The sequence below is a fragment of the Ixodes scapularis genome, unplaced genomic scaffold (assembly GCF_016920785.2).
Source record: "Ixodes scapularis isolate PalLabHiFi unplaced genomic scaffold, ASM1692078v2 PGA_scaffold2__306_contigs__length_199485367, whole genome shotgun sequence".
In the NCBI taxonomy this organism is placed as follows: Eukaryota; Metazoa; Arthropoda; class Arachnida; order Ixodida; family Ixodidae; genus Ixodes; species Ixodes scapularis.
In genome coordinates this window covers 48,576,365-48,602,817 of record NW_024609857.1, presented here as the reverse complement: position 1 = coordinate 48,602,817, position 26,453 = coordinate 48,576,365, and the positions used below count along the sequence as shown (strand labels likewise).

Below are 26,453 nucleotides of genomic sequence, written 5' to 3'. Positions count from 1 at the left end.
ATGTGGGGACGGAAAAGACGATCAAACGGATCCAGGAGGAATACTGGTTCGCAGGAATGAAGCGCTATGTACGGAGATACGTCGCCTCATGCGCTGAGTGCCTCTATAATAAGACGCCAACAGGAAAGAAACCTGGCATGCTTCATTCCATCGACAAGGTCGGTGTTCCGTTCCACACACTCCATCTGGACCACTTGGGACCGTTTCCAAGATCCAGACACGGGAGTACGTACCTGATTGTAGCTGTGGACGGGTTCACAAAGTTTGGGATACTCACACCTGTTAAGAACACGGGAGGCCAAGCGACTACGCGATGCCTGCGACACATCGTTGGACTTTTTGGACCGCCGACGCGAGTAATCACGGACCGAGGAGTGGCGTACACTAGCACGACATTCAAGAAGTACTGTGAAAACTCTGGCATCATTCACATTTTGACTTCAACAGCCACACCGCGTGCGAATGGTCAAGTCGAGCGTTTCAACAGGACGATCACTCCAGCGATTGCCACTTTGACGAAGGAAAAAGGTGAGAAGATCTGGGATGAGGTTGCTGACCTTGTTCAGTGGAGCCTGAACAACACGTACCACAAAACGATAGACAGCACACCGTTCAGATTGTTGTTCAACTTCGAGTCAAGAAGCTTGAATGGCGATCACCTCGATGACGCTTTGCGCGACCTGTCTACTAAAACTAGCGAAGAGATGTCAAATAGAAGGAAGGCAGCTATCCAAGCCATCCGACTTGGTCAAGAGAGGCAGAAGCGTCGCTACAACCAGAAGCGATGACATGCTCCAACGTTTGAACCGGGAGATATCGTTGTGGTTCAGCGAGAACCGACGTCGATAGGAGAATCGCGCAAGTTGCAGGAGAAATACAAAGGTCCGTACGAGTTCACGAAGCGATTTCCAAACGATACCTATCGCATCGAGGACATACCTGGCCACCAGCGGACTCAACGTTTCTACACTTCAACAGCTCTTGTCGATAAGCTGAAGCGACTCACCACATTCGATGTGGACAGTGAAGAAAGTTGTGAAGAAACATCAAGTGAGGGCACTTGATTGCTAGGATGGCCGAATGTTAGCGCCGTCCTCGAAGACGACGAAGAGTACCCCAAGAGCGCTCCATGATCCGCGTGACTTTGAGTTCTTTTCTCGGTAGCCATACCTGCCTGACGTATATTAAACGTCCTTTCCTAACCTTCTCTCGGGGTCCCGTCTTCAATGTCGAGACCGTAACACTCGCTTCAAAACGACCCTTGTACTTAATATCACTGCTAAACAAATCGATAGCCGGAGGGCTGACACACATGCCCTCCTCGCATCGTTGCATGCTGAACGCCTCCGCTATATCTCCCTGGTTCTTTGCTTAGTGTGCCGCGTCACACTTGTAGTATCAGTAAAGCGTGGAACTCACCCGCACCTGTCACAGTGTAACGTCAAATGGCCAGAAAGAGAAAACCCCACAGACAGACCTCACAGCCAGATCTGGCTGTGAGGTCTCCTTCCGGCCATTTGGCGGTATGCTGTTACAGGTGCGGGTGTGTGCAATGCTTTACTAACACTGAAATTGTGACACGGCCCATTAATCTAAGAACCAGGGAGAGATCGAAGGAGTTCAGCATGTCACGATGCGAGGAGGGCATGTTTGTCAGCTCTCCGTTTATCGCTTTGTTCAGCAGCGAGATTTCATACACGTGCCGTTTTGAAGCAAGTTTGTAAATACCTTGATAAGATAGGCGGATAGGCGGTGGTTGGTGTTTTCGGTAGTTCGACGGCTTTAAGTTTCTTCATATTATTACAGAGTTGTAAGTCAGCGCTTGTCATGTCAACACCTTCTGCCTGTCCTTTGTCATATTTTGCGTTGTTTTTGGTTAGCAGTAGATAGACCTTTGCCAAAGCTACGACGACTGCCGTTTAGCACAAAATTAAAAGTAAAAAAAATTATTCCGCTTTGAAATCATATGCTTTCACATTGTGCGCCTACAGTCTGTTACCAAAATCGGCCGATAGCTCGACACATTACAAGCATCGTCTTAGTTCAGGATTGAGACGGCCTTAGCCATTTTCCAGCCGTCAGAAACACACTCACTAACATCGACTAATCCCCTTTTCTTCCGAACAGAAGTCAACTAAACCTTTTCCCGAGAAGAACTGCACCACTCACCTCTTGCCTAGCCAGATCCGAGCAGGACTCGAAGGCCTTTTCGGCAGCCACCTTGGCCGTCACGGCCTGCAATCAATTAGAACAAAACAGCGAATTAGAACGAACCGTCCTTACCGAATCACGAGGTGACTCAAATTCTAGAAAACGTCCGTGAGTATATGGTCTAAAAAACCTCGGCGCGTCTAATTTCCCGCAAAGCACTTGGGAGAAGAAGATAAGAGAAAGAGGAGAAAACACAAACATTAACCAAATTCTTTCCTAGAAAAATACAGTCTATACTCCGCTCATTTGCATTAGACAGCGCGCTTGCAGCCCCAAAATCTCCTTTAGCGGTGTGGACAGCCCACGTCCGAGGGAACGCGTGTGTGTTTACGCTTTCGCGCTTTCGTGTTGCGCCAAGGGAAAGGGCTGTCGCCGAAGCCACCGAGGTACCGTATTCTCCAAGACAGCAAAGACGGATGCCTCTACAGCCTCCAAGTGTGTCCACAACGATAGATTCAGTTCAAAAGGCCCGAGGCTTGCGCGCCTCCAGCCGTTCTAACTACGCAAACGCTGACGGCTCCAAGGCTATTGAATTTTCGCGAAGATGCATTCCCTATAGCAATGCAATTGTGTTAACTAAAACGGCCTGCCTCGCAGTTGGGTGCTCTTAGTTGGGGAAGGGGATGGAGAGATGAAAGGAGAAAAGAAAACCAGAGGGGTATGATTAACATGTCAGTACCCCCACGTTAAGACTGTATAGGCGGGGAATCTTTCAATTCACTAATTGAAAGCACTTGAGAGAGCCAATCTCTGCAATCACCGAATGACGAGAAATATGTTTTGACAAAAAAAAAAAACAGTTTGCGCTTTATCATTGAGTTTGCCGTTTCACGTGCCTACGTCGTGATCAGTTGCATAATGTAGAATAGAATTGTATTTCTGTTTTGTTTTATTAAGGTATAGGTATATTTTAAGCCTCGCCATTTTTCAAGCTACCGCGTACAATGCAGACGCTGGTTCTCCCAATGCTTCGTGGAAGAGTAGACGTATTCGACTATTTTTAGAGTGTAACGTTTCTCGCACCAAAATAAAAGCAAGCGGAAGAAGGTGCTAGGAAAGGGACCGGGAAATATATTCAATTTAAAACAGAAACTTACGCTTTCTAAATTCCCGTTAAAAGAAATCAAAAGAAGGAAGCATTAGCGCGTAAGAGTAGTGGCTGCAGCACGACCTGGAGATTAACGGAAAATAGAGTAGCTCAGTTTAACCCACGGTAAATGTCGGCTTAACCAGCTGAAACTTGTCTCACTCGTTTTCCTGGTCTCGTTCATAACGAGAGCACGTTTAAGCTATTTTGAGAAGGCGCAGGATTAACTCTTTTTGACAGATTGTTGCACGCTTCGTTTAAGGGTCTCTAAGGAATCTCTTTTCATATGGCACTCGGAGACACGAATGAGAGCAAGAAAGGAAGTCGAGAAAGAAAGCGAGTGGATAACAGGGGAAGGAAGCTGGGTACACCAAGTGCTTAGATTTACTACTGCTGACCAAATGAGAAAATATGAAGTTCTAAACTTCTAGCAGGTCACTTACGCTGCCATAGAGAAAAACAAATATATATATATATATCGGGTGTTTTATTTTAAATCGAACAGATTTATTAGAAAAATTCGTGAAAGATGAAGTAATACAGTTTGGGCAGGTGAGTTATACGGCCAGGGGGACATCATACAGGTGGCTAATCTTTGCGATAAGTCAGACAGTTAACTAAACTTCCTTAACTACATTTTAATTAGTAAAAATTATGATATGGTTTGTGGAAACCACGTGTTTCCCGTCTCCCTATCTAGGCCTAGCACAAGCAGGCCGTGGGAGCGTTATGGCGACGTCATCCCGGATACGAGGGTAAGGCCGCATTCCTCGAAGAGGGCGTGTCTTCCCTCGCCCTTTTGGGTGAAAGTGCCTCCGGCGCACCCTTCGGAAATGATTGTGGACGCGGCCCATCTGCGGGATAAGCCACACTACCTACCCCGGGCGCGTCCACTTTCCGCTGGCTAGATAAGCGGCCGCGAACGGCGGCCCTGGCTCTCATCGGGGAAGGCTCTGGGCCACGGAGCCTCGTTCTTTTTGGAGCTTTCCCCTCTCCGCGAATCTGCCTAATGCGGCAGCGTGGGCCCCCTTCAGGTGAATCTGTCTAATGCGACAGCGCCGACCTTTTTCCGTTCTTTTCTTTTATTAGTTTGGCCGACGGGCACAGCGTGGTGGCACAGGAGCCAAATAAACCCGCTTCTTCAGAATCTTTGTGTTTTGGAGTGAATCCTCTCCTCGGAGTCCACGGCAGCCTCCGGACGGACCCGGCCGTAGCAGTCCTCAACATCGAGCTACGGAGTGGGATCGACCTTGTGGAGCAGTAAGGCAAGTCGAATCCCACAGGTTTCAATTAGGAACATGGTAAGCATAATCGAAAACCAATATATCAGTCAATTTTAGAACGACTTGAAACTCGTGGGAAACACGGCGGCGCACCAAAGTTAGCACTCGTGCAGCAGGCGCAAAGCTAGCAGTGGCAAAACGCGGATGGTTAGATTATCATCGGGCAGCAAATACATCACTGTTGCGACTGACTACCTTATTAAGTGGGTTAAGGTTGCAGCAGTTCCTGGTGCGGGAGCCACCCACCGCGTGCTTGTGCTACGCCATGGATCTTCACGCCTGATAATTTCTGATCGCGGAACGCCGTTCATGTGCAGACTCTTCGAACGAGCACTCCAGGATTCTGGAATCGGACACGCAGGAGCACCCCCCATACTATCCCCAGACGAATGGACTCGTGGAACGAATGAATCGCACCCTGAGCAATAGACTTTCAGCTTACTTGGATACATCACACAGAAACTGGGACGAATATGTCAGTACAGCTGCGTTGGCACTGAACACTTCCCGCCAAGAAACCACTTGTCAGATTTCATTTGAGCTGGTGTATGGCAGACTTGCTACCCTTCCTCAAGAATCTGGACCCATCGGGGCCAACGGCTTCGCCCGGCGACTGACGGAGGTCCCAAGAAGAGCTCGCCTCGCGATTCTGCACAAGCAGTCCACCCTTCCTGAACGCTTGAGTACCGACGCCGCCCCACCGTCATTTCAACCAGACGACCTGGTACTAGTGCGAAGGCACCTGCATCGGCCACCCCTTTCGAAAAACCTTCTTCAGCTCTACTGTGAACCCTCCCAAATCAAGAAACAACTTGGGCCTGTCACCTACCGTCTGGAGGAACTCTCGGCGCTTTGTCGACGGAACCGTAAACAAGTGTTTCTCACTCATGCCAGTCAGCTGAAGCTATCGACCAACAGAATGTTTACAAACAAGCCCGCGTTTGCACACCGGGTGAGGGCACTGCGCGCGCGCAGAAACCAGATTCGCCCGAGGCGAAGGATCTGCGCATGCGCAGTGCCGACAGCAGCGCCACCGCATCGGCGCGACGTCAGAGTGTTGAGTTGGGGACCTTCTCGGTGCTATTCGAGACAACAGATCTCTGGGATGGGGCGAGTGTAACCCGCAAAACGATGAAGTAGAAGAAGAGGAGGTGTACGTGTGCCAGGATCGAAAAGCGGAAGCTAGGTAGTAGACGTTACGCAACAATATACATATATCGGTGAAAATAAAGTTTATTCTGTAATCTACTTGGTGCGTCACCGATAGAGAAGCCCACTGAGTCAGTCCGCCGTAGCTACTAAGAGTGAAGAGCTGGTGAACTATGCAGACAAACACACACACACACACACACACACACCCACGCACGCACACACACACGCACGCACACACGCACACACACACGCACCCACACACACACACACACACACACACACACACACGCACGCACGCACGCGAAAAGCAAGAGGGGCGAAAATTTCTTTAACATGTCCCCACGTCATTGGATGCGTTAAGTCTGCGTTCCTTTACTCGTACACTGACGCTCCGAGTTTTATACTCCGAACGCAGCAACTTAGCGGAGCATAGCGTACAGGAGCGTGACACACCGAAACTATCGACGAGCTGTATGAGCCACTTCCGACCGCACAGTTATGACGAACACGGCATCTCGTAGGTATCGGTGGCAGAAGCCGAAATTATTTCGAAGATAAATTAATTAAGACCTATGTGGAGCGCCAGATTGTAAATTAAAAAAGAAAGAAAGAAGACGATGATGTTAGGAAGTTTCTACGAATGTTTTAATATTCGTGAAAGGTTTCAAGACTCGCTTCAAGCACATGTGCGGAAAGTTACCTTGACCGATATATTTATCGACCATGCATGCTGTTCAGGTTTAAATGAAAAACAAAATTCTTGCACCCAGTTGTCAACGCAGGAAACTGTGAAACTTGTGAGATGTTGTGGTTCCGTGTTACAGCTCAAGGCGGAACCCGTTTATATGCTACGCCTATATATATATCGGCCGTCAATTCATTTTAGGCGAAACGCATGAGCAAACCTTTTCCACGACGCTAACTGATGTTGTGACTTTCCAATCAAAGTATCTTTATTCGCTGGGGCTGGGCTAAGCATTTTATAAAGCGCAGAAGTCCGACTGCCTTCTCATCTCGACAATTAACTTTTCTGTCGCCGAGCTATCGGCACGCTACCGTTCGGTAGATCAATTTGTTTTCAGGCAAGATGCACGAACAAATCTTTTCCGCAATGCTAAGTAATGTTTCGGGTTTCCAATCGAAGTATCTTTATTCGCTGGGGTAAGCATTCTAAAAAAGGCAGCGGTCCGACTGTATTCTCATCTCGACAACCTTTCTGCCGCTGTGCTATTGGTACGCTACCGTTCGGTAGATGAATTTGTTTTCAGGTGAGGTGCACGAACAAACATTTTTTGGAATGCTAATTGATGTCTTGGCTTTCAAAACAAATCGCTTTACCTGCTCAATTAAGCACTATTAAACTGAAAAGGGGCAGCGGTCAGGAAGCGCCCTTCATCTCGACAACGTTTCTGGTCGGCGCAGTCATCTTGTTCGTGGACGTGAAGTCACGGAGCGCGAAAAAGTCACTGGCACTACGAAAAGTGCGCTCGAGTGTCAGTCTCCGGTGGCAGTCCTGTCTCTTTAGTGAACGGAGCGCCAAACCCCCGCGCTCCGGAGCACGGACTTAACGCGCCTGTTGTGACCTCACTCTCGTACGAAGAGCTGCCGCCCTGATACCCACTGCTACGACGAGAGCGGTTCACTCTACTCTGGTGTAAAGTAACCAAACAGCGGTGCGTTTACAGTTCCTCTACACCCTAGCTGCGCTGGAGAAGACGTCCGCGGCAAGGTCAACTCTCCCCGCCCTGATTCCCGGCAGCAGGAAGAAAGAACCGTTGCCCAGAGCGGGCTCGAGAGTGGCCGCGTAGCAGCAGCTTCTCGGGAGCACATCCACGATGATAGTCGTCGTGAGAGAGAGACGAAGAGCCCCCTAAACTGCAGCGACTTACAAAAGAGCAAGTCGGCAAGTCGGTAAACAAGAAGGGGATCGCTCTGTTGCCGATGCCTGGGGGCCAACGAGGAGGAGGAGTGCCGTCCCCACTGGCCCGCATTTAGGGTGCGCCGCCGCTGCCGACACGGTCCGTCGATCGCTTCCTTCGCCGCCCAAACTGCCCAGCATCAACGGACGGACAACAACGGCTCGAGGAATCCGATGCGCTTTCGCCCTGGTGTACGCTACCAAGACGCGTCTGACAAAAAAAGGAACCGACTTCCTACAATCCGTAACTTTCCTTTATGGGTAGGGCAAGAATACGGCGCGTCCGCGGTGAGGTTAAAGCACTGGATGGCGACTTTTAATAGTTCAGCGAGAGTAATGTATACCGCAAAGGTGTGTCGTATGGGTGCGTGCCGAAGATCAGCCGCCATGTTTTCCGCGAGTCACCCAGTCTTCTCGGAGGCTGGATAATCGTAGCGCAGCGCAGAGATCCTCTGAATAGTTTGAAGTGTGCGGGAGCTTGCACGGAAAAAAACTGTCGACATATCCCAGAAGATAAGATCGGGGCGAGAAAACGGAGAGGTTAATTAACCAAGACGGCCTGCCTCGGTTGGCTACTTTGTGTTTACGAAGGGGAGGGGGAGACGAAAGAAGGAAAACGAAAGCAGAAGAGACGTGACTAATGGCGAATTCCACTGGTCGTTTTGGAGCCAGCCGAGATCAATAGACCAGATCCGAGATGGAACACTTCATCCGAACGGAGTCGCTCCGCCTCTGGATCCCCTGTGTAACATGTCCACTCCTCCGGAACCGGCGGATGCCCTTCCCGTCATTCACCTTTCCGGGAATTCTCTTCCCGTTGTTCCAGACCTCGAAGCCGATGTTTTCGCAATCGCCGCGCTAACAACACGTGCCCGACGCACAAGAAAGTTAATCATGATGTGAACGATGCTTGTCGAAAAACGATGTGCATCAACGTAGCCCACTTGCCTCTTCATTGGGATACTGGTGAACGGTGGCCAAGTACGTCTCGATTTTCAGCCTCTTGTGCGGAGGTCCAAAAAGGCAGTCGAATTCATGCGGGGCATCCAAGCAATCCTCGTCGTCACTGTTAAGGCCTGTTCACACATGCAGCAGAGCGCTCCAAGCATAGCGCTTACCTCGCGCTAAGCGCGCGCTGACGGGAGCGTTCACCAGCTTTGTATCGCACCATCAAAACTGTTGCTCATGGCAGACGATAAGTAGCTGACGGCACGTGAGGAGCGCTACATCAGCGCTTCGCTGCATGTGAGAACCGGCCTTAGCACCTGCAGCTGGAGGAGCTGCTCGAGCAACTTGACGACGAACTGTCACCAAGCAGCAGCAGCGGCAGTAAAGCGGGTGGCAGTTCTTGAGCGGCCTTTGAATTATTTCGAGGCGAGATGCCCGAGGAGAAAGAAAGCCATGTGTGCGCGCTGGAGGTCTGGCCAGTCTGGTTCCCGTCAAATCCACAAAATCGGCGGAGCGACTTTTTACGGATCCGAATCGGGATCTGGAGTGGGAGTTGATCCAAAACGACGAGTGGAACACGCCCGTCTCGATCTCGATCGCCCCGTGAAACAGGCGCACTCCAAAAAAGGCGGTCCCAGCGCGCTCCAAAACGACCAGCGAAATTCTCCATAACTTGTTAATACCTGCGTCAGCAGTGTGGGCTTACAGAGTCTTGCGCGTCAATAATAATCAGGGCGCCTAAATATCGAAGATGGCACAAAGGCCATAAACACTAAGTACGAGGTTCGCTATGCACAAATATTCGCCCAAGTTTATTTGAACACATGAAGGCTAAGTGCAATTAGAAACCTGCGGCTTGTACACGAACAGAAAGAAGGGCTAACACAGCATTTTATGCAAGCAAACCTCCAGGGGAGTTTCTGGTGAAACGAAAGCAAAAAAAGCGTCTACGACCTTCCTTTTTTTTTTTTTATGGAATGTCTCAGGTCTTTAATATTGTGGACGTTCTGCCCACGCTTCTATATCTACTGGACTAAGACCTCACCTACCGTGTGTCAGGTATAACTTTCCCGAGCGAACAAAATTTGTTATATATCGATTAAGCCTGGGTGTTTCTGTACACAGAATTTCCTCCACCGAGTTTGGCAAAACGCACAAACTGTGCAGGATGTGATTGTGTAGATACTATATACTGTATATTATGTGAATGTTCACTTCATAATACAAGAATAAAACTAAAGTACACATTGTCACATCTACAGAAATGAACAAAGAATGAATAAAGATCGCGAAGAATTTGACAGGCCAAAAAGAACTATTACATCTATACTCAGCGTCAAAGATTCCTTTTTTTATGTTACACTGCGAAGGCTTGCGTAGCTTCCACTGTGCTACAGCCAGCCTCCACTGCTACGAGAGCACGTAGCTTCGTCTTGCGTCTCAATCGCATGCGTTCGCACAACCAGCGCTGACAGGGTTGCACAGATATGTACGTAACGCGGTCTCTGTAACGAGTTAATCTACTTAGTTACCTTTTTTCGGTAACGAGTAGCCTTTGTAGTTACTTGTATAGAAAGATGAACGAGTAAATTACTTAGTTACTTTTAAGGCCAAGTAACGAGTCACGTAAAGACTCGTTTTAATTCTAACCTGATTATGCGTCTATTGCTACAAAGGCAGATGGGCATCCCTCCCCCCCCCCCCCCCCCTTTCCCTCACAAAAGAAAAAAAAAAGAGTATGACAGTATAGCAACGTCTATCGCTGAACACGTCAGTCGAACTCTGCGGCTGGGAATGTCCTTCACACAGCAAAAAGAATAAGCCTCGTTGGTTGAACCTTCTAGAATCGTGCACAAACAAAAGGTAAACCGGGACGTTGCCAACACGAAAAGGCACAGAACCCATCGTCAACTTCGAACTTTAGAAGCGCACAGAACAAGAGAGAGGGAGGGGGCAATTCCAGGTTCATCGGCTCTACCTGAAGCACATCACTGGCGTTCCTTCGAGCGCGTCAGTAGAACGACTCTTGAGCGTCGTCCGAGATGTATTCCCAATGAATCAGGGAAACCTGTTTGATGAAAACTTCGAGAGGCAGCTAGCGCTTAAATGAAACGACTACTGAAAAGAAAAATAAACCATGAAACAAATGCAGTTGTGTATTTGGTCGTCAGAGTAGCGAGAAAAGTAACTCGTTACATTTGAGGTAAAGTAACGCGTTCCTTTTGAGAATCGGTAACCAGTAACGCCTTCAGTTACTTTTTGAGCCAGTAACGAGTAACGGTATAGTTTTTTTGTTTTTGTTTTTCTGAGGGGGAAAAGGAGGGGGGGGGGGGGTAACGTGTATGGTATGTTGTATCGTATGTTGATTATTTTCTTTTTAGTGCTGCACAAATGCCGATGTGGGGGCCTGTGGCTTTGTCAAGCTGGTCTTGTGACCACTTTTACAACAAGCCTCCAGTATCCTGTACGCTCTACTTGATGCAAATAAAAATAAACAACATGTCTGGAGTTGGAGCACTGTGAAAGCTATAGTAGCTTTGGCAACGTAGCACAAGACAGTTAGTTGACACCGAGTATATGATACTTCAGGTGAACGGCAATGACGGCTTTCTTTGGAAGCGAAAACGACACCCGCGGTATCAGGAGTCCAAAACGTCTCTTAGATTAGAATCTATAGAGTATGCCCGAAAATAGAGCTTCCGGAAGGAAGAACGCCGACGTACACAATCTAGAGGAAGGCTTTATGCGGATCGTGCAAAAAAAGCAAATCGCAGAGGTCCACGTATACGCTGTATACGCTTCCGGGTCAACGTTGAACGAGAATGAACTATATATCAGCTCCCGTTTCTAGCGATAAATTCGCATAAATTAGCCACCAAGTGGCAGATTACAAGCGCACGCGTCTGGGAAAGGCCACAGAGAACACCACGGCCACGGCCGTTTTCAATCTGGATGAGCGTTGCATCGTACCGGTGTGCACAGTCGTGTGTTATCACTAGGTACTGCCTGATGCACGTTAAAGCCGCGGTAGCACCCTGCCGATACAAATGATAGTCTGCAAACACTGTCTGGGGCGTGCTTTTTTTTTTTTTTTTTTTTTTTTTTTTTGTATGAGGGTTTGGTCGTTGAATATGTTCGAAGTATGTGCGAAGCAAACTTGCCTCGAACAGGCTTGAAGCGTGCCCGGTAGATAATTACGTCATCATGTCTGCAGCGGTCTCTTGTATGATGCACGATCCGTGTGATGTCGGCTTAAAGATCCCAGGCTAGCGGTGTTGCTGTTGCTGTACGGCATTTTCAAGGAACCCTAATCCCAATTATGGGCACGTCCCCTAAAAGAAATGTCTTCTTCCTCGTCTCTTATCGAGACGTCGGCACTTCAAAACGACTTTTCCGGAAAGAACTTTTTTTGTTTCCGCAAAGGGTAAATTTACAGCAGGAAGTGAAACACGTCTGGATTATGTCGACGTGTTCTGTGTACCCGAGCGTAACAAAACTTTGAAACGAGCCTCTTGGGAGAGACCATTGGCAGCCGACCTGCTGCTAAGGGACCGAGCTTCTTTAGGGCCGCGGCTTCGAAGCTAGAACCATAAGCAAAACGTAGGCAGCCACAATGATGCTCTCAGAAGGTTTCTTTTAACGTTCTTCGTTTACAAGCGCCACGCGCCGCTCTTACAAAAGACAGGATGTTTTCTGCAGGCACGATAACAAACTATCCGCTGTCACGGTACAAGCATGTTCGAAGAAATTTTTGCTTTTTACTTACGTGCACGCTTCGAACATTTCTGCAGACAGTTTTTTCTATGACCGATGTGACGGGACCTTCATACAAAAAAGAAGCACACCTCATACGGTGTCTACAGACTTTCAGCTTCTCTAATGGACCTTGAAGCTAAGCCAGCTTCAAGACCACCGGCACCACTAGCAAAAACGTCGGCCGCCGCGACAGTGATGCTTCCAACCTAACAACATAATTAAGGACAGAAGGACACATGATCTACAGCCCCTGACAGCTTAAGAAATGTAGCGACGTCATATGAGCACCTTATTATCCCTCCGCACTCCGAAGAACGAAACAAAAAATGTGAAGATAATGCACATATGCAGCGACTAAAGTGTGGGTGTCTTCACTGAGGCTGTGAAAATAATCGATTAACATTTAAAGCCAATATTGACTAAAAAATGAATCACCGGTTAATTGCTTACCCGATTAACCCGTTAAATGTTAACCCCTTTACGAGGTTGACGCGGATCCCATACACGCGTTCCAGCCAGTTTGACGCGTGAAAGAGTGCTCATCAGCACGGCAGGTTTTTTTTTAGCGAACAAAGAAACTGATTGCACCCGACAAGCATAAATAAAGCACCATACTTATACTTATAAACCCTGAGACAAGGAACAAAGAAAAACCAAAAAAAAAAAAAGGGGGAAAGGAAAAAGGGGACAACACAACGACGTCTCGAAACTCAGCTGCAAGATTTATTTACGGAACAGCTCAACTTATACAGGGCGGAAGACATCTCAACTTCGGAAAGAAACCCCTCAAACCCCACAAGCAAAAACCGCCTAACCCCGTACAAGGTCATTGAGGGTATGCTGATAAATGGGCCGCGCTTGTGACACGAAGTGTTTGTTTTAATTAACCTTCCGAATAGATCCTTTTCTTTGCTTAACACTTTTGTTTGAGCCCATTTTGGATAACAATTCTTACATCCCCTCAGACGTTTTGCGAGTTCTGAGTTTGCCGAACAAGCCCTGGACAGCCCTTTTGTGTTCGAGTAACCTGTCGTTCAAACAGTGTCCAGTTTGACGGGCATTGCGAGAAGCCATGGCAATTTCGTACACGAACCACTCCTTGCAAGCCGTTGCTGGATCCCTGTGCATCTTTTGACAACCAAGCTGACCTCGCGAAAAAAGGCGTTAGCCTACCTAATATACCAGACTTTTAGACGATATTCGAAAAAAAAAAAGTGAACGATTACAATTACAGTAACTTCGGTTAAAAGTGTACAATTAGATTACTTGAAAAGTAAAGTAATTGGCCGTTACTTGAACAAAGTAACGGTTACTTTTTCGATTACTTCCCATTTTCCGAACACGGCTTTTCTGTCGCTTTGAAGACGGGTCTTTCGTACTGCTCATTATTTGATTAGAATCAGCGAGCTACGAAGTAGTTATCTCCTAAATCCACCAATGTTGGTAAACCATCCTCCTGTCCGAGACTTGGTTCGATGATTCCTTGGAAGGAAACTTGTAGAAACACAGGGCGCCATAAAAAGGGAGGGAAAGGTAGTAACAATTACGAGTAATTTCGGTATCTCCAAAAGTAATGAGATTACTCTTGCGATTACTCCCTAATAAATTTATTCAAATGATTACAATATTACTCAAAAACTAATCAATTTCGTATCATTTGATTGGTTGTAAGGCGTACCACACAAGTCTGAAACATAGCTACGTATCAAGCTGTTCCCGCTCTACAGCTCTCTTCCCTAGGCCAACCAAAACATTTCGCATCTCAGTAGTGTCAACTTTCAAACAATACCTTGAATTGGCCAACCTAAACGTCTGAACACAAAAACTCTCTTGGAGGTGGTGGCAGCGAGATTTGTTTGAGGCATTTCTCAGAAGCGAATACACTACTCCCCCGCGTTCCCGCTTTGGAATGGCAACTATGGAAGGGCAGGACGGGCTTAGGGGCATCTTTGCCATATTTCCAACCCTTGGGATTGAAAAAACTTTCGAAACCATCTGGAGACTACTTTTTACACAAACTTCGGTGGTGAAGAGCAATTCTGGTGCTTGCGTTCTGATGATAAAAATTTAATCATGCAGCATCTGGTCCCTCAAATTCACAAATAAAAAGAAAAATCCTCTACATACCTCCCGACTATTACACTGTTCGGAAATAAGGACTCAACCCTGGTGTGGACAGCTTGATCTAGCGTACTAAAACAAATCTTCGACAGAATTGGCGTCAATGAAGAACCAATAAACACACCTTGCTTTTGCGCGAAAAAACTTCCTTGAAGTTCAAACGCTGTTGATTTGAGATACAATTCAAGCAGACTCAAGAAACTACCCACATCAAGGCCCGAAGTAAACTGGAACCTCACAAAACTCTTTTCTATCGACAAGCACAGATTTGTCTAAAAAAATAATACAGGTCTTTAATGTTCAAGGAGGCAAGGCTGTCTTAAGTGGAAGGAATCCAGTCGATCGATCAATTCACCTGAATTTCGCAGTTACAGCACGTTATAAACAGGAAGAACGTTAAGACACCTTTGCAAAAAAATCCGAGAGGACACGTTGCCACGGCACGCCAAACTCAACCGACTTTTTAAAAGCATCGCCTCTGTAAACGCAAACAAATGGATAGTTGAAATGAACGAAACGCTTATTTTTGTGTTGTCCTTATAACAGTGGAGCATGTAAACTCTATATAAAACATTTCCAGGAAAAAGATGCATGCGTTTACTTCCGTCCTCTTCTCTACCTATGCCATTTATCCGTAAGATCTTAATTCATGCCCAAACGCGTTAATAAATTTAAATAAAATGACTCCATTAAAACCTGATGAACCTGCCTCGCCAAGGCGATACAAATTCCTGAAATTGACATATTGCTAAATTACAGAAGCATCAAGGAGAATGCTGGGAATGTGGGTCTACACGCCGCACGTGCTGGCGTCTGCAGCAGCAACTGTACTAATGCAAAAGCCTAAAAACAAATGACATCTTACACGCGCATTCGTGAACGCCTTATTTTGGCTATTTACCTCTAGTCTTTCATACGGAGAAGGCGAGCGCATGCGGCGCGTAGACCTCTACATTCCCAGCATTCTCCCTAATGTTTGGGTAATTCAGCAATATGGTGAGTTCTCCAAGCGCTACAGGTCAACAACTGGGCATTAATGTACGAACAAAGATTTTGCCTTAGTGGAACCATTTTACTATAGTAGCTGGCAGCTTAAAAATGCAGGGCTGAACTTATAACACCTTCACGCTTTTCGATTTGTGATTCTTCCTTCGGCGTTTGTACCGAACTATTCCGTTAACTCGTCGGCGGCAGGGCTATAATAAAATGCTGAGGGCCTACCACGCCCTGCTGGAAGTGACTATGGCCTGCACAACACACCAATTACCTGACCGATTCATTGTTAGATTAAGGGTCATTGGTTAATCGGTTCAACATTTGCAATCGGTACTCAGCCTCAGTTTCCGGTGCACATCATTGAGTGGTTCAAAAAAAGAGGCCCTGAGCAGTTAATACGGTTACTGCCGTCGCTTCCTGATTAGCTCCCGCTTATTAGCTCCGATCTAACGGCTCGTTGATTTCAAAAAAACATTTTTAACGCGGTTTGGAGGTGCGTGAGTTGTGGTGAAATGTTGGTTCACTCAGAACAGAAATAATAAAGCAGCAACGAGACACTTCAATGTTGAAAGTACGGCTTCCTCTTTTTTTTTTTTTTTTAATATTTGTGTGTGTGTGGTTTGGGGGAGGGGGGGGGGTTCGCAAACTTTGTAATTATTTTCCTTTTTTGTTTTGTTTTAAGGTCCCACCTTTCTGCAAATGAAGTATAATGGGCCCCGAGCGCACACGTACAGGTAAACGTGACGCCCACATCTACACACGACGAAAAACATTGCTGTGCAGGCGACGAAATGACGATGTTGTCTTTGTGGACGTGGTCATTGCCTGCGCTGGCCTCCTTTATCGGGTGGAAAGGAGTGGAGGGAGCGAGTGGAAATAGAGCGAAAGTCATAGTCAAGCTTGCTGTATAAATGCGTACATTTGCGGGAAGTCACTCCGCCCAAAAAAAAAACAACAAAAATGGCGTCCAGAGCAGAAGGGGAAAGTCGATCAGCGTGTTGCGTTCCTCGTCGAGGAGGACGTTCGCGGTCGCGCCCCACTTTTTCGCGCCGATTCGGTTTTTATCCGCCCGAGATTCCGCTTTCGATATCGGGAACGGTTTAATGCGAAAAGAAATAATTAAAAAAATGTATGCACCGAACAGAATGGACACGATCGAACTTGAGACTCTCGCTCTCAATATACTCTATATATAAAAGTACCGCGCGCGCCCAACAACCCACCTCCATCGACAACAAAAGCGCTCTTCGGAAAAAAGAAAAAAAAAGAATAAGAAAGGTAAATAAATAAAAGAACAAAGTGAAGTTTCCAGATTCGACCTCAAAACTAAACGCCCGCTCGCCCGCCCAGCCTCACTCACACTCCTTCGATCTTGCAGCGCGACAGACCGAGTGGGGAGTATTCATGACCCCCGAGGGGCGTTCGTAGATACTTCTATCATCGTGCCTGCAGAGGACACCGTGTCGTTTGTATAGGATGTACGAGCGATGCAACTCCCGCCCTGCGCCTCTGTTTTGTCGCTTTTCGTGGCTTTTTGCTGCTTCGCATATTCAGAGTTGCGATGCAAGGGCCACGATTGTTGACAGCACTTTCTTCTACACGCGCAGTTGCACAATCTCTCATGCAGATATAGAAATCTGGGCCAGTGCATCTCTTCCGGATGTCCAGCGTCCAGCACGCAATCGCTCGTCCTCTCCTGTCGTACTTCCGACTACTCGTGGCTCGAAGCCCACGGGACACAGAAGCGTTATCGAAGGTAGGCAGCTCGCGCTGCAGATGGGACAGCTGAAAGACCTCCCTGCCCGTTCTTATCCTACAAGTGACCATAGTAGTACACTCGAGCAGCAGCAGCAGCAGCAGAAGCAGCGGCAGAAGCCAAGGCTCGCGCAGCAACCGTTGTTTACGAGGGTCCCTATTCGGCACGCTTCGCCTGCCTTCCAAACGGTCGTTCTGTCCGTGGACGAGAGGTGCGCGGGGTGCCTGGCGTGAGCTGAAGCTGCCCGTCGACGGAGCGCGGCGGTATGTAATCCGTGAATGCTTCGCCGGTTCGCTGGATCCGGCCAATTTACGGCTGCGCGTTGGACACAGTGCGCCCACGTCGAACGACGGACAAAAACGAAAGATAAAACGGGGGACGACACTTCAAAACCGGAAGACGCCAAACAAAGGGACGAAATGAAATATATATGCACAACGCAAGTTCGTCTGTTTCTTTTGCAGGCGTTGGGTTCACGTCGGAACCCTGAGCTCTGATTGGCTCTGATTGAAGGAATGTGGGTAGACCTCGAGACAATTTGCTTTGAGGTCTACGAACTATCCTTCAATCAGATCCAATCAGAGCTCAGCGTTCTGACGTTACCACAACCCTTGCCAAAGAGGCAGACGAACTTGCGGTCCGCATAGCTATTTTTCCCGAGGGCCAGATTTGAGCGGGTAAGATTTGAGCCACGGTGTGTTGTCTCACCTAGAGGGACTTTAGTCTCACCTAGTCCAGCCACTGAAACGGGCAATGATGAATTCATGCAAAGCCCGTCTTATGGAGAAAAATACGGCGGTGTCCAAAAAGTCCATCACTTCGCCACACTACCGCAGTGATTAAGAAAAGGGAACGAAATGAAAGGAAATAAAAAGTGAAGGTCCTGGCCCGTGCACTGCTGCCAAAAGTGCCTATTGGCAACATAGACGACGATGGGATTCTCTTAGAGCCTTCTCATACTTTTGACAACGTACAAAAAGACGGCATCCTTGAAATTATCGGAACGATTCAGAGCTTACATTAAGTAGATTGTAGCGATACGGTGCATTAATCCATTTCACTCATACGCGTGGTAAGGAACCCCACCGTTCGTAGAAAGACGCCTAAGCCCGTTGGCGTATACCCTGCACTCCAATGTGGAATTCCCTTGGTGGAAGAAATGCTATCGCAATCAAAACACTCCAAAACCGTTCTAAATACGCCAAAGGAATTCCATAAAACAAGTCTGTTGGTTCACTTTCCTACAGCAAACGAAAACGGCCAACGGCGACGAACAATAGAAGGATCTTAGCAAATGACGAAGTGCGATTAGATCTGCAAAATGCAATGTGTGGAGGACCAATGAGCATGACGCTTCGACTCTCAGTATCCCCGATAACATAGAATTTCGTGTTTTCGGGTAAATCCGAGAAAAAAAAAATCATAAGACACTCGCAAGTAATTTTTTTTTGTCGAATTCAGGTTTATCAGACAAGCTCCAAATTTAAAAATCAAAACAATAATTTAAAAAAAAAAAGAAAGAAAACGATGTTTTACAGCAACAACAAAAAGGATTTAAAAAAAGGAGCACAAGGTCAGTTGTTTTGAAGAGAGGCCACTTCAGTTTCTTTTCAAATCTTAGACTACTGATAAAAGTGAGTTTACCTCTCAGCTTGTCAAGGTTTGTTCAGAACAACGGGTCATTCCTCTGGGTCACGGCAAAAGTAACTGTTAAGGTTTCCAGTCTGGACCATACTATTTGTGCTTCTTAAAGGTGAAGGTTATAAACCCGCAGATTACAATGAAGGGAGAGTGCAGCTGAAGAATCTATACTTCCGAGCGACTACGTTTAAGAGTTCAGTTAATTATTTCAATGTATCGGCTCTTACTAAAGCAACTCATTTTTGTAAAACGACTTCGCGCAGTATCTGCATTTTTATATCATTTGCGAGCAGCAACCAACTTGACTTTGAGAATGAGGGTTTTTTCAAGTTTTTGGAGAGTCGGTACTTCGGTACGGTGTAACAGATTATGGTTCTTGTTCGAACTCCAGAAAAAAAAAATTAGAAAATATTTTGCATTATGTTTGTAGAAATTTAGCATATGAAACAAAATGGGATGAGTTAAGAATTGAGTCAAAAATGCGGTCGCTACAGCTTGTGTCATTTGAAAGAGTGTATGTCTATGAAATATTAGTTAAAAACTATTTTCAGAGTACGTATAAGACACCGGTAAAGAAACAAAGGGTTTTGAGAAAAATAGAACGGTTCGCCCTGCCTAGCGTATACCCACATTATACGGAAAGCGAATACGGCCTTTTTACGTTTCTCATTACTGTAATTAGTTGCCTAACGAACTCTCAGATCTACAGTCGTTGAGAGTGGTAAAAAATGAGCTTAGAAATTGGTGTTGCAACTATGATTTTTAAATTATTGTATAGGTTAAGCGCACTGAGTTCTTCCGTTTATTTTGTGCCTGTTTATGTTGATAGTTGTTAGTAGTTTCTGCAATTATCCCTGCTGGTTGTCAGGTCACGCCTACAAGCACACCCGTGCTTTTGAGGACCTGTTTGTAACGATGTATATTTTTTTCGTGCAATAAAGATGTACTATTATTATTTCCAATGCCAAGGGTGCCAACGCAAAAAACAGCTGCAGAAATATGATTCGGCACTGCTGGGTTGTGATCAATATAGGGTGCGTTTGTAACCAGCCTTTATTTTAGTTGTTTTTGAACTTTGAAAAAAGAAAGGAAGACAAATACAGTACACTTAAACTCCGACTTTCAGAAAATTAGAAATATAATAAAAGGTAATTTTGATAAACCCCGAATTTTTAGCAAAACTAAACTCTGAAAAACACCCTCTGAATATCACAAGAAATAAACTCCAAAAAAGACGGAGTCCTACCTATGACACATGGGATTTACCAGATATAATGAATGGTATTATGAGCTTCGTCAATCGCTAGGAGAGATCCGTTCGCCGTGATTGGCTGCCTTTGTGTTCTACAGAAAAGTTAACTCTCATATCTTTTTTTTATATAGCGTACAGCAACATCGGTTTCCTTTTCTACTACCTGGATAATAACATCGCACGTCGCCTAAATTGAGAACGCTAAAAAAAATGAGAAGAGGTCACAATAGGTTTGAACGATCGAGCCCACTCACTGAGGACTGCGACTGAAACCCATCTGTCGAGCCAGGGCAGCGCGTGCACCGTTTGTCCGGTCGGCAATGGAACGGACTCGCTTTTGTTTGCCGTCCGGTCCAGCACGTAGCAATGTCCGCCGAGGTCGCCGTGCCCACCCGCGGGTGACACGCGAACCGTGACCGATGGATGCAGCACGTAGGGGACCTTGCAGGCCGCAGCGACATAAACGCAGGCGACGCCGACTGGCCTATAGCGAGAAAGCTTGCGATGAAAGGAATTCCTTCAGAAAAGCTGCCGTTCTCTAGAGTAAAAACCTCCCCCGCAAACGGGAGCTTTCAAACGAGTTCACCATGCCAAGTCCGGACGCAGCCGACGGTACGACGTAAAGGGACCGAGGAGACGCATAATGGCGTTCGTAATGTTTCTGTACGTGTTCTATTATCGCTGAACCAATCACAAACAGAAAAGGATTAGTGACTGGCATTTTTGAAGCTGCTTGATTGGTCCCATTACCTCGTAGCGTCGGCTGCATCTGGACTTAAGCTGAAATGAAGTACGGCCAAAAACAAAAAGTCGAGTTCTGTCAACACCACCTACAGAATAACCGAGGCCTGCAAACATTCTCCCATTCCTCCATGTAGCATTATCCCAACCAAATGGCGCCAACTTCATCTTGCAAGATTTTTCGAGAGGCCTATTAGATCTCTCGCAAAATATCGAAGCGGTCCTAGCTGCGCATAGTGCCGCTAGGATCGTACCAGAATTTGTGTGCACGCAAACAAAGGAAGCAGAAGAACTGTACTGGGCCAATCATCCTCTTCCATCGCCTCCTGAACGTCCTAGGCTTCTTAAATGATCCGTGACACGGGAGGGTCATGCTACACTCTGGAGGCCGTAACAAACGTATGGGACGCGGCAGGCCGTAATACTCCTATGCTCCTCGCCAACTCTCCGCAGGTCTTTACTAACCGCTGGAGGTTCGTGTCTCAACGGGGTGCTCCTCTCACAAAGATGAATAGCTGCAATGTGCGAGCGAGCGCCGACTTCATTTTATTCGGTGTTGAGGTGCACTACTTCGCCAACGGGAAAAATCGAAACCGAAACCACGCCACTCCTCTCCATGGCTAAAGATGTCCCATAATGCAACGCACGCAGTGTTGCATACAGGGATTTTTGGAAGTAGCCCGATAGACTTTTTCCCGAAAATCCCGAGCCCTATTCCGAGCGGCTTTCGACGCGTTGATTGGACCCGATCGGCCCAGCCAAACGCCGACGCAGCGCTCGTGTTCAATCTGTGTCTTCGCTCGATCTCATGTGATGACGTCAAATTCCAGAGGCCTTCATTATTCTGAGGTGGTGTTGGTTCTGGTCGCGAACAAAGCAGAACATTCAAACTTTGGTTTGGGCTATTTGGTTTATGGTAGGTATAATGTTTAAAAGCGCAAACAGACAGGGACGATAGGAAAGAACACAAACGACGCAGCGCCTTGTCCCTGTCGTTTGTGTTATTTCCTATCGTCTCTGTCTGTTTGCGCTTTTAAACCTTAAAACAAAACACTTTTTTTTTCTAGAGTCCTTAGTATGCATTTTTTAGCAAAACGGTACTTTTCGGGGTAGAGTACGCCGACTGTACGTGCTCAGAAGTTGATATTTTAAACACGGTGCGGACTCCCTACAAGTGTAGACTATAACAGCTAGGTCCTTCTTTTTTCTTTTTTTTTCTTAAGTTGTACATCATGACGAGACGTGACGAATTTTGTGAATGACAGGTTATGGTAACGACAATTATTATACGATGCATTTATGATCTAATGAAGCAGGGATTTGTGAAGGCGTGCAGTGTATAGGATGTTTTTCCGTACGTCCTGGGCATGCAGGGCAAAGTATAATTGAAAAAAAGAAAATGTTTTTCAATTTCAACCGAAAATTGTTTTTGCGGTTTATATACAGCGGGTGCGAACCGAAGAATAATTATGTAGGCATATCGTGCCTGCTCATAAACACACACAATTATTCGTTTACGGCAGACATGGTCCTGTGAATTTCTTGTTCCCACGCATGGGCACGGTAGAAAGGGTAGTCTGATTTTGAACGATCGCAGTATAAAGTATAAATATTTTAATTTGCGCAGAGTTTCTGCTCTTGAGCTCATGCTCATCTAAAAAATCTTGGCTGCATCCAACTTGAGTGCCATCCGGCCCGTTTACTTTTGTAGAACTAATTTTGAGATAAACGTTTGAGAATTCCGCCCCGCTTGCTCCATGCCCCAAGATTACCTTGAAAATGTGTATGTAGGTTTTGGGACGACCCATCTTATAATAATAATAATTCGTTTTATTTCCATCAATTTACACCAATGGAGGAGACCAAGGAAAAAAGATGTGTCGAAACAGCCTGACCAGGTCCTTGGCCCCCTTATGAAAGAAACAGAACTCATTGGCGCGAAAGTCAATGCACAAGAATAACAGAAATAAATTATACAGTCACAATTTAAGCACTCAGCACAAATAGAAAAAGCACACTCTTATGGATTTAGGAAAACATCGCGAAGTTCAAAAAAAGAAATTCCTGCAACATCCTTATTTTATTTTTATCTAGACAATTTAGAAGTTCGGGAAGCGTGAACTTAAGCATCTAAAATTCGTAATAATTTACATACTTTGAAACGTCCTAGTATTCGGTAAGTCGAGTGGGGTATGTAGGTATGTGACATTGTAAAGTCAGCTAACTCAGCTAAACAAAAACTGAGTTTCTGATTTGTTCAGATTTAAAAAAATAAGAAGAAATAAGCGTGTAATTATATATAGTATCTTTATATCGAGAACTTGGAAGCGGTCAAATAGTTGTTCAGTGTTAGAATAATATAAAGCATTTGAAATTATTCTCAACATTCTCTTTTGTAACAAATATAGTTTTTCCAGGTTTGTAAACATGGTAGTACACCAGACAGGGAGACAATATACTAAGTGAGAATAAAACAAAGAGTTGTAAATTGATACTTTGGCGCTGGTTGGGAGCACGAGCTGATTATGTTAATCCTGTAACACGTGAAACATAATGTATATGGTTATCCCATAACATATTTCCCCCCGAAAAAACCTAAAGTTTTAGTAGAACTGATAATCTCAATTAGACATGAATTTAATACAATATTGTTGTCTAATTCCACCCTTTTATTCTTTGGTCGAAAAAGTACGGTTTTTGTTTTGCTAGCATTAATCTTCAGGCGCCCAAGCTTCAAGCTGTGTTAAAAAGAAGTTCGCGTTATCTACTAAATCATTTTGGCCTTTACCTGAAAAGAAGACACTCGTGTCATCCGCACAGATGATGAACTTTGCTATACAGTTTATGTTGACTTGATGATATCATTCAAGTAAATATTAAAAAAGAAGGGCCCGAGTGCACTGTTTTGTGGTACTCCAGAAGTACTGGGTTCGGTTTTAGAAAAATAGTCAGATATTTTTACGTATTATTTTTGATGTTTCAGGTATGATTGTAATAGTTCCAAAGTGGTTCCCCGAATACCATAGTACTCTAATTTTTCAAGTAGAATACCATGATTCAAATAGTCAAACGGGTTAGTGAAATCTGTAAACACATCTAGCACTAAGTGCTTCCTCTCGAACTCCCGCAGAATGAATTCTTTCTGTTTAAGGAGTGCAGTATCGGTCGACTTATTTTTACGAAACCCAAACTGAGACGTACTCAATAAACTATGTTTATCAGAGAAACTTACTAAACTAGATTGTAATATATTTTCGACGCATTTTGAAAAAAACAGGTAAAATTGAAATCGGTCGGTAATTGCTCATCTCATTTTTATCTCCTTTTTTTTAAAGCACAGACACTTTGGCTATTTGCCAATTTTGGGGCAACCCACCGCTATCAGGCTCAGATTAAATATGTAGGTTAAATAAGGGGCAATAATATCTGAAACATATTTAACTGGTTTACCTTGAACACCGCCGGAGTCGCAGCTAGTGCTATTTTTGAACTGTGAAATAATAGAAACTACCTCAACATCACCAACTGGATGAAAGAAAATAGAATCGTTATTTCGATTTTTCAGATATTTCCTGGCATTTCGTGTCGGCATGTTATCGACCAGGTTGACAAAATAGTCATTGAAAGCGTTAAGCAAAGAACTTCCGGCTAGACGTGTACCATTGTAGATGATATGCTCAATAGGTCAACGCGTACACAGTCTGAGCGTCCAAAAGACGCCCACGAACCAAAAACACTCGCCAGCTATGCGACAAACGCACGACAAAAGAGCGGACCAATCACCGGGGCCATCAGAGAGTAATATACTGTACAAGTAGGGTGCCGCGTTTTCGGAGTATATTTCTCGTGAAATTTGGGGGCTGTTTTTCGAAGTTTATTTTTTGTCGAAAATTCGGAGTTTGTGATAGATTCCCGATTTTCCTAAATCCAGAGTTTAATTTTGCTGCGTGCACATATTTTGTTTCAAGATTTAATATAAAACAAATCTTATTCGGGCGCAAACCTCCTCTAAATTCATAATCACCCAACTGTATCCATTGATATCTCTTCCGCAGCATTGAGCATTCGCGCCATTGCCATTGCGAAGATAGATTGAAAAGTTTCCGGAATGAAAATGAAAGCAATATATATCCGAATTAAGTCATACTTTATTTTTCGACATAATTCCCTAGGGGCTCGACAGACTTGGTCCAGCGTTTGTCCAGCTTTTCGATTCCCTCCCGGAAGTGACTTAGAGATCCCCAAAACAACTCTTCACAGTCTCCATCACCTCTTCATTCGACAGAAAGTTCTTTACAGCCAAGAAGGTCTTCAGCTTCGGGAATAAAAGGAAGTCCGAGAAAACCAAATCAGGTGAATACGGTGGATACGGAAGGATTTTTAATTTCAGTCCTGTCAGTTTTTGCTGAGTGGCTGCACTTGAATGGGCGGGTGAATTATCGTGGTGAAAAAAGACCTGTTTTTCGACCATCCCCAGGCGTTTCTCTTGGATTACTTATTTCAGCATGTCCAGAAATGTTATGTAGTATTGGCCAGTAACAGTGTTTCCAATTGCAAGATAATTAATTAGCAAAATTCCTTTGTCTCCCCAAAAAACTGATGCCATCCCCCTGCCTGCCAACTGAATGGTCTTTGCCTTCTTCGGAGCCAATTCACCAAGCCCAGTGCATTGTTTTGATTTACTTTTTGTTTCCGGCGTGCAATGGTGGACCCAGTTCTCGTCCATAGTTATAAATCGTCGCTTGAAATCCGTTGGATCTGCCAGAAAAACTTGCAAACTGTCGGCTGACGTTAGGGCTCCAATGCGTTTTTCCTCCGGATGGAGCAAATGCGGCACCCATTTTGCTGAAAGTTCCTTTAATCCCGATTCATAGAGTAAAATATGAATAACTCGTTCAAAAGAGGTTCCCAATGCTTCCTCAATTTCACGCACTTTTATGAGGCGGTCTTCCAAAATTAAGGGATGGATTTGATCCACCATTTCTTGTGTGATGGCAGTATTTGGACGTCTTGAACGCAGCTGATCGCTTGTGTCCGCACGACCACGCTTGAATTCGGAAACCCAAAAACTCACGGTGGAAAAGGAAGGTGATGATTCCCCAATAACAGCATTCAACCTGGATTTGATATCGGTGGCAGTTTCTTCTTCTAAATAAAAATAGTTGATGACCGCTCGTATTTCATACTTATCCATCACTGAAAATGTTCATGGTTGCTCGACTAGAATGCTTGTCAAATTCAAACTTTTTGAGATATCAGTCTGACATTTGTGGTTATTTCAAACGAAAGGGTTGCCAATACAGTGAAGTTAAAATATTTTGGAACAAAAAAGCCCCAAGCGGTGATTCCGGAAACTTTTCAACCTAACCTCGTATTAATAGTAATTGTCCCACAACAACACTTGCAAATAATTGTGTTGCTATAACAAGCATCGATACTTCGAAATTACTGAAACCCTTGATGTAGTCTCTGCAAAGCTAGTTTCTTCACATCCCTTTCCACCGCTCCACCCTGCGACTGCGCAGGATGGAGTGGTGAGGTAGAACATTTAGGTGCCACTCTCCCTCCTAAAATCATAGCTTTCATATATA

The 26,453-nt window shown here is 45.5% G+C and overlaps 1 protein-coding gene across 1 annotated transcript in view; it reads right to left on the bottom strand.

The window, feature by feature from the left end:
• The window catches only part of LOC8038135 (sorting nexin-32), a 148,280-nt gene that overhangs the window by 24,871 nt on the left and 96,956 nt on the right, over positions 1-26,453 (bottom strand). Inside the window, 1 exon segment of the mRNA XM_042291852.1 lies at positions 2,170-2,235. Coding sequence (XP_042147786.1) covers positions 2,170-2,235 — 66 coding nt within the window.